Genomic DNA, 12,559 nt, shown 5'->3' on the forward strand with positions numbered 1-12,559 from the left:
GCGCCAGGGAAATGCCAGATTCGCTGCACAGAATGTTCTTTTGGATTGTCGGGATCGATAGAAAGTGATGCCCACAGAGAAACATGACTCTCGATCGCTAGTGATAATAGCAGTGTTTCTTTGAAAATTCAGATATTCAAAATAGTGTAGCTCTTTGATAGTGGAACACTTCCGACGTATATTCGATGTAAAATGGAGTGTAAAATCGATGATTTGCCAGACGTTTTGCTAGAGTACATTTTGAGTTTGATCCCGCCTTACAAGGACCTCCAGGAATGTAAGCTTGTGTCCAAAAAATGGTTCCACATTACCAAGAGTACGTAGATTTCTGTAGAGTTTGGATGAATCGAATCTGCACAATGCCGGGGCTAATAAAATCTTTATTCCTGCGATAGATGTGATACAGCTGAACAAGAAGCATTTCCATAAATCTGTTGCCAATGGATTATTGCTGTGGAGTACATGGCCGTCTACGCACTGGATGCCCACTATAGGGAAACGACACTCGCATTCTGCTTGCATCTACAAAAATTCCATGTACGTCTTCGGAGGATGTACGGCCACGTGCACAGCATTTAACGATTTGTGGCGACTAGATTTGGATACGAGAACTTGGGTCAGACTTATTACCATGGGGAGCTATCCGTCCCCCAAGGCTTGCGCGACTATGTTGTATTATAAGAAGAGCTTCATTTTATTCGGCGGATGGTCTTTTCCAGCGCCTTATCCTTTACTCCAGGTGCGTGCGATTGAAATTAGTATTGGCAGGATCGAAAACAAACTGGCGAGTTAAGAAAGCTATCGCATTATGCACTCTTTGTTTCTAGCAATGGAAATTGTACAATGAACTACACGTATACTCTATAGAATCCAATAAATGGGTTGCTATAAATACATTAGAATCACCGCCACCAACGTCTGCGCATTCTGCGTCGATCCACAAGAATTATATGGTCGTTTTTGGCGGTATGTGCAGTGGATATAGGTAATGTATTTTAAGGTACCGAAGCTTGCCTTCTGGTCGTTTTGTTTAATAACAGTAGCATTGCTTCGGGGCAGATCCAATAATGTATGGTGCTTAAATTTGGATTCATATAATTGGCACAAGCAAGATACATCGAATTTAAAACCACAGCCACGTTATGGTCAATCTCAAATCGAGCTTGGGGATAATCATCTTCTTGTGCTGGGTAAGAACTTTGGATACTGTATTCATTACAGCGATATTATTATTGATAATCCAATTGAATTTCTATCCGATTTCAAAAACTTGTAGGGGGTTGTACCGGGCCTAATGTTACTATGACTGATGCTTGGTTATTAAATATGGAAGGCACCGTTTGGACATGGAGTAAAGTAAATATGCACAATACAGAATGGGCACCGACGCGCCTTTGGAGTCATCAAGCTTGTAAAGTAATAATTTGAAATATTCTCGACTATAGTTCGTGATATTCTACCTTACTTTATTATTTGCAATGATTAACAGGTGGGAAATTATATTATCGTCCTTAGTGTAAATAAGTGTCAGAGGAAACCAAATGATACGAATATATCATTGAAAAAGGTCACTTGCCAAAGAACAACTCCGTCGAGAACATACGATCCATTCCATTTACACGAAAGGTTGGGATAATTAAATTGTTAATGCTAGCTAGAAAATTTACATGAATTATGTAACTGTAGTTCTACTTTTCTTTAGACAGGGGAACGTATCTCAGAATGAGAGAGAAGTAAATGTTAACGGCCGACACGGATCTTTTTCCAGAGCTACGGTGCAGAATGCACATCCCTCGCCTCACGCTCCTAGTTTAACGAAAAGCATAACGTTATGCCATGATAATTCTTTAAGCATGGCTGCTTTCCGCGATGAACAGATTCGTTACGGCTCAAATAGCAATCGACAACGTCAATTAGAATCCATCCGGAGAATGGAGGAGAGAATCAAAACAATCGAGCAATTGAATATGGCGAAGAAATCAGGAAGCACGTTGTCTACATTTGTGTTGGATATCACGAACGTTCTGTGCGATGAATGCACAGCCTCGTGGATCCCTTTGAAGCACAATAACCACTCAGGGCCCGATCAGAGAATACTTCACTCGCTTGTAGCAGGTCGAGGTGAACTTATTGTATTCGGAGGTATTCGTAAGGAGGGACTAACATCCGTGGTGAATAACCCCGACATGGATGACTCCAAAGTCTACAACGATCTGCATTTTATAAGTCCGCCAAGGTACATTATTTAATTTCCAGTACTAAAATTTCTCTTTCCCCCGTTCGATAGAGAATGATTCCGTTCCCTTAAGGTTGCAATTCTACTTCAGTTAAAAGTAAATGCTATGTGGTCGGGTAATGAATTTTTATAGGCATCTTGTGATAAATATCTAACTTTTAAAAATATTCGTTTATTTCTCTTTAGAAGAAACAGTCTCGTATAAAATCTAACTCTTTTCTTTCGTGAAACATGGACAAGGATCTACGAGTGTTAAGTTTCATAAACGATCTATATATAATTACAAATCTTAAGATTTCAATACGAAACCGTTTATTTACACAATTTTTCACGCGTTGTAATTTATATGCGGCTTAATCGTCCTCGCCTTCGGCTGCTTTTAAACTACCGAATACCTGCGACGGTATAGTTTGTTTCTCGATGGGTATATCTGAAAGTAAGCGCAGAAGTTGGAAGAGCAGAACGTGAATGGTATATGTTGCTATGAGATATATATCCAAAACGATTTATAAACGCATTACATGTGATGAAATGTAATAAAAAAAAAACGTAAGTGTGTTATTATAGACTGTGTGTTACCTTCTTCTACATCTGCTTCGGTGTCATTCACGTCATCCATATCGATATCTATTTCGTCCGGATTGTTCACCTGAGATTCCGGTCTCCCATCTTTCTCAGTTACACCACGGACAAATTTAATACTGTCCTTGTACGCGGCAACGTTCTCTGTAGAATCATTGAAATGGTAAGTTTTAATACTACAGCCTAATGATTCATTTTCGTATTTCTCAACGAATTACCTGTCCCTGGTGTTTTGCTGTCTAAAAGTCTCATCGCATCCACTGGTACATCGGACGGTGGGTTCGATGCGTTATTCAACATCTGAGCAGACATCATATTCACTTGAGTATTGTACATAGCTTGCACGCTTCGTTTTATTCGAAGCATTTCGCGCATAGTGTCCTCGTTGCCGTGTCTCACTTCGAACTCTTTCCATATTTGCCAGAAATTCGACGTCACCTAAACAAGGCGTAAAAGTTTATACACGCGAGACTTTGATATTATACCTGGACTATCGTATCCATTAACGTGTGTCGTACCCTTGGATCGCAAATTTGACTGCAATGCGCGTATATAGCCCGGGCTCTGTCAACTTCTCCCAATTTCGTCTCCATTTCTGCAAATCGCAAACACATCTCCCTTGTATTTTCCTCGTTCAGTACCTCTATAGCTTTCTCGTATATCTGTCGCGTCTTCGGAACGCCGTATATGTCTGCTGCTTTCTTTATGTATATATTGAACATCTATAAAGTCACAGGTATTAACATTCTGCTTACGATATTATTTTGCGATATAAAAATCGGGGATCGTACTTCGAATCTTTCTTCGGGAAGAACGGCGCCTGTTGCTCGTTCATATACGGACATCGCGTGTCTAGCTAAGCCGTGGTCTTCTTCTAATTTTGCGTATAATAAATACAAGGCTGCAATAAAACTAGGGGATAAATATTGTAAACAATTTCACTGGTCACAGCAGGTACTATGCAGTAATACCTTTGGCATACTTCGGTGGACAGTGTTCCAAGCACTGTTCAAATAAGTCTCTCGTTCTTTCCAACTTAGTGCCGCCGTAACGTGTTAAGAATTTTGTAAGATACGTATTCCATATGTCGTAAACATTGGGCCACTTGAAGAGTGCAATTCCTTTTTCGTACGCCTGTTGAAAATATTTAAGCGTTGCTTAAAAACAAAATCCATTGAATATGACGTGAATATAAAATAATATTGTACGCACCCTGAAAGCTTCTTCGAAATACTTGTTTTCTTCTAAGAAGAGCCCATAATTAATAATGATCTGGGGCGTTGCAATTTTTAAATCTATAATTTTATCATACACGGCTTTGCACGTCTGTATTAAAAAAGAACACGGATAAATTATGAAATTACGAAGGTTGAAGGGCAAGGACTATGCGTCCACCTGCATATGGTTTACCTTAAATGTGCCAAAACTCTCTTCCAAATCTGCATACATTGACCAGACTTTCAAAGATTTATACACTCTCATTTGAACAGTTTCCGTTTCGTCGTGATAAGCCACTTTTCGGAATGGCATGGCAGTAGCGCGATGCATAAGCTTCAAAGCGTCTTTGTAATTTCTGTATGAATGAAATGGCAGAAAACGCGTTTATAAATAATATAATTCTGACCACAAATGAGTACGTTAGAAAGATGCAATACCCGTGTCTGATCTCCATTTCTGCCCATTCGCACCATACGGAAGCAAGATCGTCGACTTTGGTATAGGGAACATGCGTCGCTTTTTCAAAAACTACTCTGGCATCCTCTATCTGACCATTTTCTTCGTAAAATTTGCCAAATGCAACCCACAGAGTGTGCAGTTTGCCTACTGCCAAATGTGGTTGCACAGTCTGCACAGCTTCCGTATATGTATTGATAATCTAAAAAAGAAAATTAATAGTCGAATTAGAGAACCGTGTCTTTCGGGCTTCCCGGAAATGTTCTCGCGAAATTGATTAAAAATTCTGCATACTTCGTGCGGTTGTCCTTCATAAAGCATAACTCTTTTATGCCACTCTTGCACGTTGTGAGGATTTTGCCTGAGCAATACGGAATTCAGTAATAGTAATCGTCTTTCCATCAGATGTTCGAATCGTGCTAGTCTCAACTCCAAATCAATGTCATCTGTAAATAGAACGTTAGAAAATGAGGTATAGGTTTCATGGGGCCTTTGTTCACATATATATAGTTATCCATACCATCCTCGGTAGGGTTCTTTGCTGCATCCTCCATACGCTTACTGAGGCTGAGTTCTTCGAACTGCGCGTAGGCATCGAACACTTGTGTGAAATCTCTAACAGTGGTCACTGTTTGTATTGCTTCTTCGTAAATGTCCCGCGCCTATCGAGAGTAAGAATGTGAATGTTATTTCACTTACAGGGGAAGATCCCGAACCCAAAAATTAAAAAAATTATGAAACTTTGTGAATATGTAGAGGATTTCCTCCCAATTACAACGCAATTTTTGTTTGCTGCCCAAATTCACTCGAGGGGGGTGAAATTACCCCCTGAAATTTCGGCTACTTTCCGATTTTGTTATAACTCGCGAACTGTGAGAGATAGAAAAAAAGTTCCAAGACAAAAGTTACTTCTTTTAATTAGATCTACACCCTCTTAGAGTGAATTTGGGCAGCGAACAAAAATTGCGTTGCAATCAGGAGAAAATTCCCTATATATTCACAAAGTTTCAGAATTTTGTGAATCTCCGGGTTCGGGATGCTCCCTTTTTTATACTTTGGCGTGAGAAGAAATATTTCAATACCCTTTCAAACAAACCACTGCGAACATAGTAATCTGCCAAAGAATTCCAAAGGGGACCCAATTGATCTGTATAACGTCTCAGACCACCTCTAATGATGGCATCTACGTTAAGAGATTTTATTTTCGATGGATTCTTCGATATCAAATCGCACAATTCGTTCCACAGCTGATGGTTCGATTTCCCATGCTTGGACACAAAATCGTCTTGATTAACAATTTGCGCAAGCTTCAGAGCTGCCTCGTCGAGCCTTTCGATCGATATCAGGTACTCTATGTATTCTTCTGTATCTTCCGGAGCCAGCTTAAGGTATCTCCTGAAAACTCTGACAGCTGTCTCGTATACATTATGCTTCTTCAAAAATTCAATGTACAGCGGCCACACTCTATGATGCTGCGTAATGGGAAGAGCCCTAAGCGCCCGATCGAAAACCTGACGAGTTCGTGTAATATAACACTGCTCCGTCATTAATGTACAATAATCCATCCAAATTCGAGGCATTTTATGCATGAAGACCAGAGCACGCTCGAATGCATTATTCACATCTTCGTAAAGTGCATCCGTTATGCATCTCCCTTTCAGTTGACTTACACGTTGACGAAGGTAATTGTACCATAATTTGTAACTAATAAGAGTGAAAGCATTAGCATCCCATAAAAGTTTCTATAAAAAAAAAACAAAGAAAAAAGAGATACCTTCCAGGAAGCTCCTTCAATGCTCGTTCATAAACAATGTTTAGATTACTACTTTTTGTGCTTTTCAAATGATCTATGTAACGTTGCCAATGTTTTACAGAATACGGATTCCTTAGAATCTCCTCTTCGTAAGGTAAATCCTCTTCGTTCTGTGCAAGGAGGGAACATTAAAGAAGAAGACTGTATATAGAGACGAAAAGGAGGTTAGCCACGACAAGTGTACTTACAAAAACGTATAGGTTCCCCTCGGGGTCTTTGCGTTCCAACATCATTGGTAGTATTAATAAGTCCAACACAATTTATTCAACTGAACCACGGCAGCAGATCAACTGCATTCCGCATTTAAAGCTAATCGTAAACGTGACAGGTTAAGTCTCGCTGTTATGATGCAGTTGGATGCAATTCGTTCTAGCCGCGCTACGTCAAGGCGGTATTTCATTGATCGCGGGCTTAACCTGGAATATACTTCGCTTGGATCTAAATGGAATGTATTTATTCGCTAATAGAGTCACTTAGAAATACGCTGATAAGATCGTTAAAAGAAATCGCAGCGTAAGTAGAGAAATGTCTGATATATTTAGATTATGTTTAAATCGAAGATTTTCGAGGAAAAATCAACGACTGTTTTAAATATGTTCTAAGGTTAAAAAGGTAGAAACTGCGGGAAAATTGTTTGGTTTAGAAGAAAGGTTTGGGATACAGTTTGTTACGGTGAAAATCAAGTTGCACAACCTGTTTACCTCGTTTTTCGGAGGAGACACTGAACTGTGACAGCTGTCATATCCTGTCATATCGAGATATCCTGATTGATATCTGTTAATGTAAACAATTTGATCGATGCACGCATCGCCCGTACGAAGCATCAACTGGCTGCGTTTGACGAACAAATTGTACGCGAATTGATTGCATTGGAACTGTCCTTGTAAATAAACACTGTAAAGGATGACAATGGGCGATGAGACTCCAGTTACATCACTGGTCCTTCCTGTCATTTTAAGACCGATATTAATGAAGGTACTTGTCGTAAACGAAGGAGGCTTGTGTTTCTATATATTCATTTCATCCATTATCCGTGCAGTTAGAGAGGCAAAATGTATTGGCCGCTCAGAATTTACGCACCGCTCTTCTGAAAGCCGAGAGCTCTCATCCAGGAATTACGCATGACTTAATTCTCGGCATAATACGGCGAGCAGAACTGAATCTCGACATGAACGAAAGTGTTCTGAGATTACAAGGAGCAGCTTCCGACTACGATGGTACATCTACTTTATAGTTGAATGAAATATCAGCGATTAGTCTATTGCTAACCTTTGTTCCCATTGCTTCTTTCACGACAACAGTCGTGGAATATAGATCAACCCGCTCCGAAGACGCCTTTCAAGAACTGAATCGTAAATCAACATCGTTGAAAAGAATACTTAGCCGAATCCCTGATGAAATAACGGACCGTAAAACTTTCCTTGAAACCATTAAGTATTCGATCTTATACACTTGATTTATATCAAACCCCTCTGTTGTTTATCCACTGTACAGTGTAATATGTTTGCTTCAGGGAAATTGCGAGTGCGATAAAGAAGCTCCTGGATGCGGTGAATGAAGTTACGACATTTATACGTGGTTCTGCAGGGAAGCAGGCACTGGATCAAAGGAAAAGAGAGTTTGTAAAGTATAGTAAAAGATTTAGCAATACATTGAAAGAATACTTTAAAGAAGGACAGTAAGTATTTCTTTTAGAAGCACGTCGCGGCGTCGATTTTAGATGCGAAAGCTTTTATACAGTTTTGTAACTTTTACAGAGCCAAAGCAGTATTCGTGAGCGCGCTGTATCTAATACACCAGACGAATATGATAATGCTCACAGTGAAAGAGAAATGTGAGTAATGAAGGCTCACGTGCGCGCGATACTTTCGCGACAACGAGGTTACTCGCAATTACCATGAAGCATGTAACATTCTAGTTCTATTCATTTCGTTATGTATTTGCTAACAGAATTTAAATGTCATTTAATATAAAGTAAATAGTCCCATTATTTTATATGTATTAAATTGTTATAGTATTGCACAGATGAATTCATAGATACATAAAAAGTAAGATTCTAATAAAAGATATAAATGTTATCTTCGGTAAGTTACAACTGTTATTTTGTGCGGAGAATAAAAGCGATTATTTAACGAGCGCCGCGGAGGCGGCGAAACATTTATTTCCAAGGAAGAACGGGATGGTGAAATGAGAGCCACTTCTCGGAATGTATAAGAAATAAAAATTACTTTATTGATAACAAATGTACACAAATGTGTTGGATTTTCCACGTGGAAAATTGAATGGCTTGGCTATCTACATCCTCATCGCGTTAACAATGACAATGAGTAACAGTAAGGGTTAATGGTAATTCTTGTAATGAACATTACTGGAAAATGTACAAATCTTCAAGCCCGCTTGCTGTCTGAAAAGGCTCGTACGATACTGGCGATGCCGCAGATATTGTACACCTTCTCGTGCCAAGCTAATAAATGACTACTGCTACCTTCCGTCGGAATCTCAAAACCGCGATAAATATATTTCATTAGAACATCCATTAAGTCCCGATCTAATTGTGCTAAGCTGTCGTCTATTTGATTGGGTTTTATACTTAGTAGAACCTTTAGCGTTAAATTCCTCGCATTGTCCTGCAACATTTAAGGAATCATTATTTCTGCAATATTAAATATCTTAATATAAATTAATAAGAGAAGTTCATAATACATCATGAAGATAACACACTTGTACCAAGCATGTTACTTTTAAATTATCATAAAATAGTAAGCAATTTTAATGATGAATGTAAAAGGATAAAATATCATTGCATAAGAAAGTGACATTCTGTATCCTACAAATAAGGATTTCACAAAATAGCTAAAGGGTGTGTTATTGAGGTTACCTTTACTTGTTGATTTTTACACCCGAGCGGTGCCGATTTTAACACTAGTATCAGAGCCTCCGTATTCTTAGCCTTGAAGAAATGTTAAGGAAAATACGGAAAGTATAAGAAATTCACTACAGCACAATTATACGTAAATACAAGTCGTGAAAAGGATATTGGGTAAGAAGTGTCAAAACTTCGCTCTCGTCTGGCCCAGTTGGTCCTACTAATCCTCCGTCAGCGTCTTCCTCTTTGAAATTATTATCGCTGTATTGGTCGACGTCGAGTTTTCGAAAGGCAGACGCCGATAAGTTCTTTTTCCCGTCGTTCTTGGACATTTTGATTGCGTGCTTGACGTTTCACCGTGATCACGCCCGGCTTATCAACTAACGCTTCATTCAGAACGGATCTTCATTGGCCTTCAAACACATCTATATAAGATGTTATTCACCGTACTGATATCAGGGAAGAGCAATAGCAATAGCTACAAAGTGTTCAATACTCGAAGTAAATAACGAATACAATACAATAGCAATAGGATTAAGAGTTTCTATTAATTATTACATCCAGCCCCTGATAACTAAAGTATTTTTCTACTAATACGTAACGTGAAATTGTAGTAATAGAAAAGAGTGGCACAAAATGCAAGAACTTTAGCTCTGACCAGTGCTAGGGAATCGAAATTATTCCCATTAAACTTTTGTAACAAATTTTGTAACAAATAATATACCAGGTTCAGTAATAAAATTGTTTATTCATTTCACTGAAAAGCATTGAAAGTAGGGATGGAGTGCAAAATCACTAACAGTGATTTATCAGAGTGATCGCAGAATCACGATCACGGTCGTGAATGAAGTTAAATCACCACCGTGATCGTGATTTTTTTAACTTGAGTGGATTGTTTACTGTGATCGTAATTCTTGATCTTGATTGAATTATTTTTTATAAAATACTTCAATATAGCTTGTGTTACAGTCAATGTGTGCACGCACTGAATCGATAACATTACATGCGACACGAAAATGGTAAAGGGATTCTGAAGCCAAAACTTTATATTGGAAGTAAGGTCTTTTCCTATACTAATTGTCGATGGTGCTACCTCCACTAGGTTCATGTATTCCTCTTAACTTTAGCGAATTTCCTGATCCGAACATATCTGACGCTTTAGTTGAACGTTCGACCGTTAGGGGGTTATAGCGTTAGCAGTCGGAAAATTAGTGCTTGATACGCATTATTTAAGTTAATAATTATGCTATTTTACAAATCGCTTGGGAAAGCTTAGCCAAGAATTCATATGTTTAGTTGTGACAATAATAGTCTGTATGTACAGTGTCGCGAGGAAATCCGTATTTGTTCGAACAGCTGCGAATTTAGTTGTAGAGGATAGGCCACGGATAGGCGTAACATCTCTGTGATACTTTCATGTATATGGAACAAATGTGTTTCCAGTATTAGAAGCTTTAATTAAATTATGAGCTATCCAAAACTCATTAGTAAATTGTACTCCCCGAAAGTCCTATGGGGCCAAAACGATGTCACAGTCGTTCTCCGTATTCAACTTCACGACGTCGATGAGTATTACCTTCGACTCGAATGTGATCATCTATTATTTAGGTATTTTGCAAAATCGCGCGCGAAAAGAGATGTAGAATACAATGCAGACGGTGTATAAATACACGTTCGTTTTTAGCACTACGTTAAATGAAAAGAACTATTGTATTTGCTTGCAACTTTTTGGGACTATAGTGGCAGAGAAGACGACCCACGTGAATTTAGGAAGGGAGATCAAAGTTACACTTTTCAAGGCACACAAATGTAAAATGATTACGCACTTGCTGTCTCTTATTTCTTTTACTTATGGATTTACGTAAGCTTTATTAAATTCGGTAGGGACGGCGTGGTTGAGATTGCAGATTGAAAATGAAAAGAATCCTTTAATAACCTCAGACCCAGACTATTTGTGTAAAGATAAATGGTTTACACCTTTGAAAATAGGTAATTATATTACGGTACAAATTGAACTGGATTAATAAACTGGTTGCTTTATTTCCTCCTACATATATATCTGTAGCTTTGGCGGAGAAGTATTATTTGCCGATGATATACCGTAGAAATTGTGACCAGGCGATACACGATCTAACAGAAATTATGTTTTATCACAGAAGGGGAAAGTTTTACAGAATACAAACGTAGAAATAACATAACTAATATAATGCCAGACGTACCATCCACCGACGGAGAAGAGTCTGACGACGACATGATGGACATGTCGCTGTGGTGATTTGTATATGGACGTAATGTTCATTCGTGACTGATTTACGCTGTATCTGTAGCACTTACGCATGAAGTATATTTTTCAAATAGCCTGTATTATCTAAACCAAATCCATTTTATTAAATCATTTACAAATTACAGTTTCGTACACGTACACATGGTTTACAACGAGCTTCGCGCTCACATAAATAATACAAAATAAAACATATGACAACACATGTTCTATACATAGGAATTTGGCTTCGAATAGATTAAAAGTAATTGTACAAAAGAATCTTGCATACAAATATGGATAGAGAAGACAGAAAACAGACAGTACACACAGTACTCTTTTTATATACAAGTTTTGTCAAGCAAAGATTCATAACAAAGGTATTAAACAAATGTAAAGGAGCTGCTTTAAAAAAAAAGATGTTATTCGTGCATTCATATGAACAGGTACTGTTTCACAAACGTATCGTTTTCGTACAAGCAATATGAGTGGCGACACTGAACAAAGTCAAGCAAGTGATTTTAGCTGTGGGTTCGAAGTTAATTATCAAATTCTCGAAACTCTAATCCGAAACTTCGTGAGGCTTTGAAACTCTCGAAACTTGAAGTGTTGATTCTGTTTTGTAAATGGAATATCTTGCTTTAAATCTCTGCATAAATCTCTAAAAGAAAATACAAACAAAAGTATAACAATATAGAAATTCTCGAGGCACGCTGCGAACGATTCTTTATTCAATGCTTTTATACTTTTTCTTATCCGACTTTCGAGAGTTTCGAATCACGAGAGAAGTGCAAAGTTTCGAATTCTCGGTACTCGAGGCCCCCTTTTGCTTCGAGGTTTCGACCCCATCTCCAGTAATTTTTCTACTACATATTCCCATGTATAAAAAATTTGCTGCATCTGTAAATCGCACAACTGGAATGTTTTTATACTGTCTTCGTAACGTAAAACGCGAGGTAAAATAATCGAAAGAACGTGGAACTAATAACAATATATAATATGCATACACTAGTCACAGTTCTTCGGTAGTAATGTTGCTTCTATCTTTGGCAATATACGATTTGATTTTTAATCAACGTTTATATGCAATATTTCCATAGAATGCTATAACATAGATATTCTCTATAC

At 38.2% G+C, this 12,559-nt stretch overlaps 5 protein-coding genes across 9 annotated transcripts; 3 read left to right on the forward strand and 2 right to left on the reverse strand.

Annotated features, from left to right (window-relative positions):
- The first annotated feature begins 35 nt into the window (after nucleotides 1–35).
- Nucleotides 36–6,415, forward strand: Fbxo42 (F-box protein 42). 3 transcript variants are annotated; one of them, XM_076818654.1, is made up of 8 exons: nucleotides 36–316; nucleotides 396–739; nucleotides 828–985; nucleotides 1,060–1,190; nucleotides 1,277–1,416; nucleotides 1,490–1,626; nucleotides 1,703–2,236; nucleotides 6,367–6,415. In XM_076818654.1, the coding sequence occupies exons 1-8, from the start codon at nucleotides 193–195 to the stop codon at nucleotides 6,380–6,382; spliced, it is 1,584 nt and encodes a 527-aa protein (XP_076674769.1). In that variant the 5' UTR covers nucleotides 36–192; the 3' UTR covers nucleotides 6,383–6,415. The 3 variants fall into 3 exon arrangements, with proteins under 3 accessions (XP_076674769.1, XP_076674768.1, XP_076674770.1); XM_076818653.1 differs by lacking the exon at nucleotides 6,367–6,415 and adding an exon at nucleotides 2,423–2,802; XM_076818655.1 differs by lacking the exon at nucleotides 6,367–6,415 and adding an exon at nucleotides 2,426–2,802.
- On the reverse strand, nucleotides 2,389–6,692 carry Fand (Pre-mRNA-splicing factor SYF1 fand). Of its 2 annotated transcripts, none has more exons than XM_076818622.1 (14): nucleotides 6,494–6,692; nucleotides 6,267–6,415; nucleotides 5,575–6,196; nucleotides 5,013–5,154; nucleotides 4,787–4,938; nucleotides 4,474–4,694; nucleotides 4,229–4,391; nucleotides 4,031–4,144; nucleotides 3,790–3,952; nucleotides 3,610–3,719; nucleotides 3,337–3,540; nucleotides 3,037–3,256; nucleotides 2,816–2,962; nucleotides 2,389–2,666 (listed from the first exon to the last, which is right to left on the reverse strand). In XM_076818622.1, exons 1-14 carry the CDS (start codon nucleotides 6,536–6,538, stop codon nucleotides 2,590–2,592), a joined length of 2,529 nt encoding a protein of 842 aa, XP_076674737.1. In that variant the 5' UTR covers nucleotides 6,539–6,692; the 3' UTR covers nucleotides 2,389–2,589. The 2 variants fall into 2 exon arrangements, with proteins under 2 accessions (XP_076674737.1, XP_076674738.1); XM_076818623.1 differs by having other exon boundaries at nucleotides 5,575–6,192; nucleotides 6,263–6,415.
- Nucleotides 6,693–6,942: 250 nt separating this feature from the next.
- Nucleotides 6,943–8,558, forward strand: Ccm3 (programmed cell death protein 10 Ccm3). The gene is made up of 5 exons (XM_076818701.1): nucleotides 6,943–7,280; nucleotides 7,345–7,522; nucleotides 7,607–7,739; nucleotides 7,819–7,983; nucleotides 8,063–8,558. The coding sequence occupies exons 1-5, from the start codon at nucleotides 7,209–7,211 to the stop codon at nucleotides 8,145–8,147; spliced, it is 633 nt and encodes a 210-aa protein (XP_076674816.1). The 5' UTR covers nucleotides 6,943–7,208; the 3' UTR covers nucleotides 8,148–8,558.
- On the reverse strand, nucleotides 8,515–9,644 carry Arpc5 (Actin-related protein 2/3 complex, subunit 5). The gene is made up of 3 exons (XM_076818704.1): nucleotides 9,343–9,644; nucleotides 9,184–9,256; nucleotides 8,515–8,932 (listed from the first exon to the last, which is right to left on the reverse strand). Exons 1-3 carry the CDS (start codon nucleotides 9,501–9,503, stop codon nucleotides 8,693–8,695), a joined length of 474 nt encoding a protein of 157 aa, XP_076674819.1. The 5' UTR covers nucleotides 9,504–9,644; the 3' UTR covers nucleotides 8,515–8,692.
- A 673-nt stretch (nucleotides 9,645–10,317) lies between these two features.
- On the forward strand, nucleotides 10,318–12,082 carry LOC143372501 (putative ATP-dependent RNA helicase TDRD12). Of its 2 annotated transcripts, none has more exons than XM_076818703.1 (4): nucleotides 10,318–10,779; nucleotides 10,912–10,980; nucleotides 11,056–11,160; nucleotides 11,328–12,082. In XM_076818703.1, the coding sequence occupies exons 1-4, from the start codon at nucleotides 10,698–10,700 to the stop codon at nucleotides 11,444–11,446; spliced, it is 375 nt and encodes a 124-aa protein (XP_076674818.1). In that variant the 5' UTR covers nucleotides 10,318–10,697; the 3' UTR covers nucleotides 11,447–12,082. The 2 variants fall into 2 exon arrangements, with proteins under 2 accessions (XP_076674818.1, XP_076674817.1); XM_076818702.1 differs by having other exon boundaries at nucleotides 10,326–10,779; nucleotides 10,856–10,980.
- Nucleotides 12,083–12,559: the final 477 nt, after the last annotated feature.

Source organism: Andrena cerasifolii, chromosome 8 (genome assembly GCF_050908995.1).
Source record: "Andrena cerasifolii isolate SP2316 chromosome 8, iyAndCera1_principal, whole genome shotgun sequence".
NCBI lineage: Eukaryota > Metazoa > Arthropoda > Insecta > Hymenoptera > Andrenidae > Andrena > Andrena cerasifolii.

Bases quoted from the DNA above. Each gene is read 5' to 3' on its own strand.
- Fand (XM_076818622.1), bottom strand. From the start codon at position 6,538: ATGATGTTGGAACGCAAAGACCCCGAGGGGAACCTATACGTTTTT. The intron at 6,416-6,493 runs GTAAGTACACTT...CTCCTTGCACAG, and splicing joins AGGGGAACCTATACGTTTTT to AACGAAGAGGATTTACCTTA. The intron at 3,541-3,609 runs GTACGATCCCCG...GTGACTTTATAG, and splicing joins TTCCCGAAGAAAGATTCGAA to ATGTTCAATATATACATAAA.
- Fbxo42 (XM_076818653.1), top strand. From the start codon at position 193: ATGGAGTGTAAAATCGATGATTTGCCAGACGTTTTGCTAGAGTACATT. The intron at 1,417-1,489 runs GTAATAATTTGA...AATGATTAACAG, and splicing joins GGAGTCATCAAGCTTGTAAA to GTGGGAAATTATATTATCGT. The intron at 1,627-1,702 runs GTTGGGATAATT...ACTTTTCTTTAG, and splicing joins CCATTCCATTTACACGAAAG to ACAGGGGAACGTATCTCAGA.
- Ccm3 (XM_076818701.1), top strand. From the start codon at position 7,209: ATGACAATGGGCGATGAGACTCCAGTTACATCACTGGTCCTTCCTGTC. The intron at 7,281-7,344 runs GTACTTGTCGTA...TTATCCGTGCAG, and splicing joins TAAGACCGATATTAATGAAG to TTAGAGAGGCAAAATGTATT. The intron at 7,523-7,606 runs GTACATCTACTT...TCACGACAACAG, and splicing joins AGCAGCTTCCGACTACGATG to TCGTGGAATATAGATCAACC.
- Arpc5 (XM_076818704.1), bottom strand. From the start codon at position 9,503: ATGTCCAAGAACGACGGGAAAAAGAACTTATCGGCGTCTGCCTTTCGA. The intron at 9,257-9,342 runs ATATCCTTTTCA...ACATTTCTTCAA, and splicing joins GTTTTGACACTTCTTACCCA to GGCTAAGAATACGGAGGCTC. The intron at 8,933-9,183 runs GTAACCTCAATA...TAAATGTTGCAG, and splicing joins GTAAAAATCAACAAGTAAAG to GACAATGCGAGGAATTTAAC.
- LOC143372501 (XM_076818702.1), top strand. From the start codon at position 10,637: ATGAGCTATCCAAAACTCATTAGTAAATTGTACTCCCCGAAAGTCCTA. The intron at 10,981-11,055 runs GTAAAATGATTA...TAAATTCGGTAG, and splicing joins ACTTTTCAAGGCACACAAAT to GGACGGCGTGGTTGAGATTG. The intron at 11,161-11,327 runs GTAATTATATTA...GTTTTATCACAG, and splicing joins GTTTACACCTTTGAAAATAG to AAGGGGAAAGTTTTACAGAA.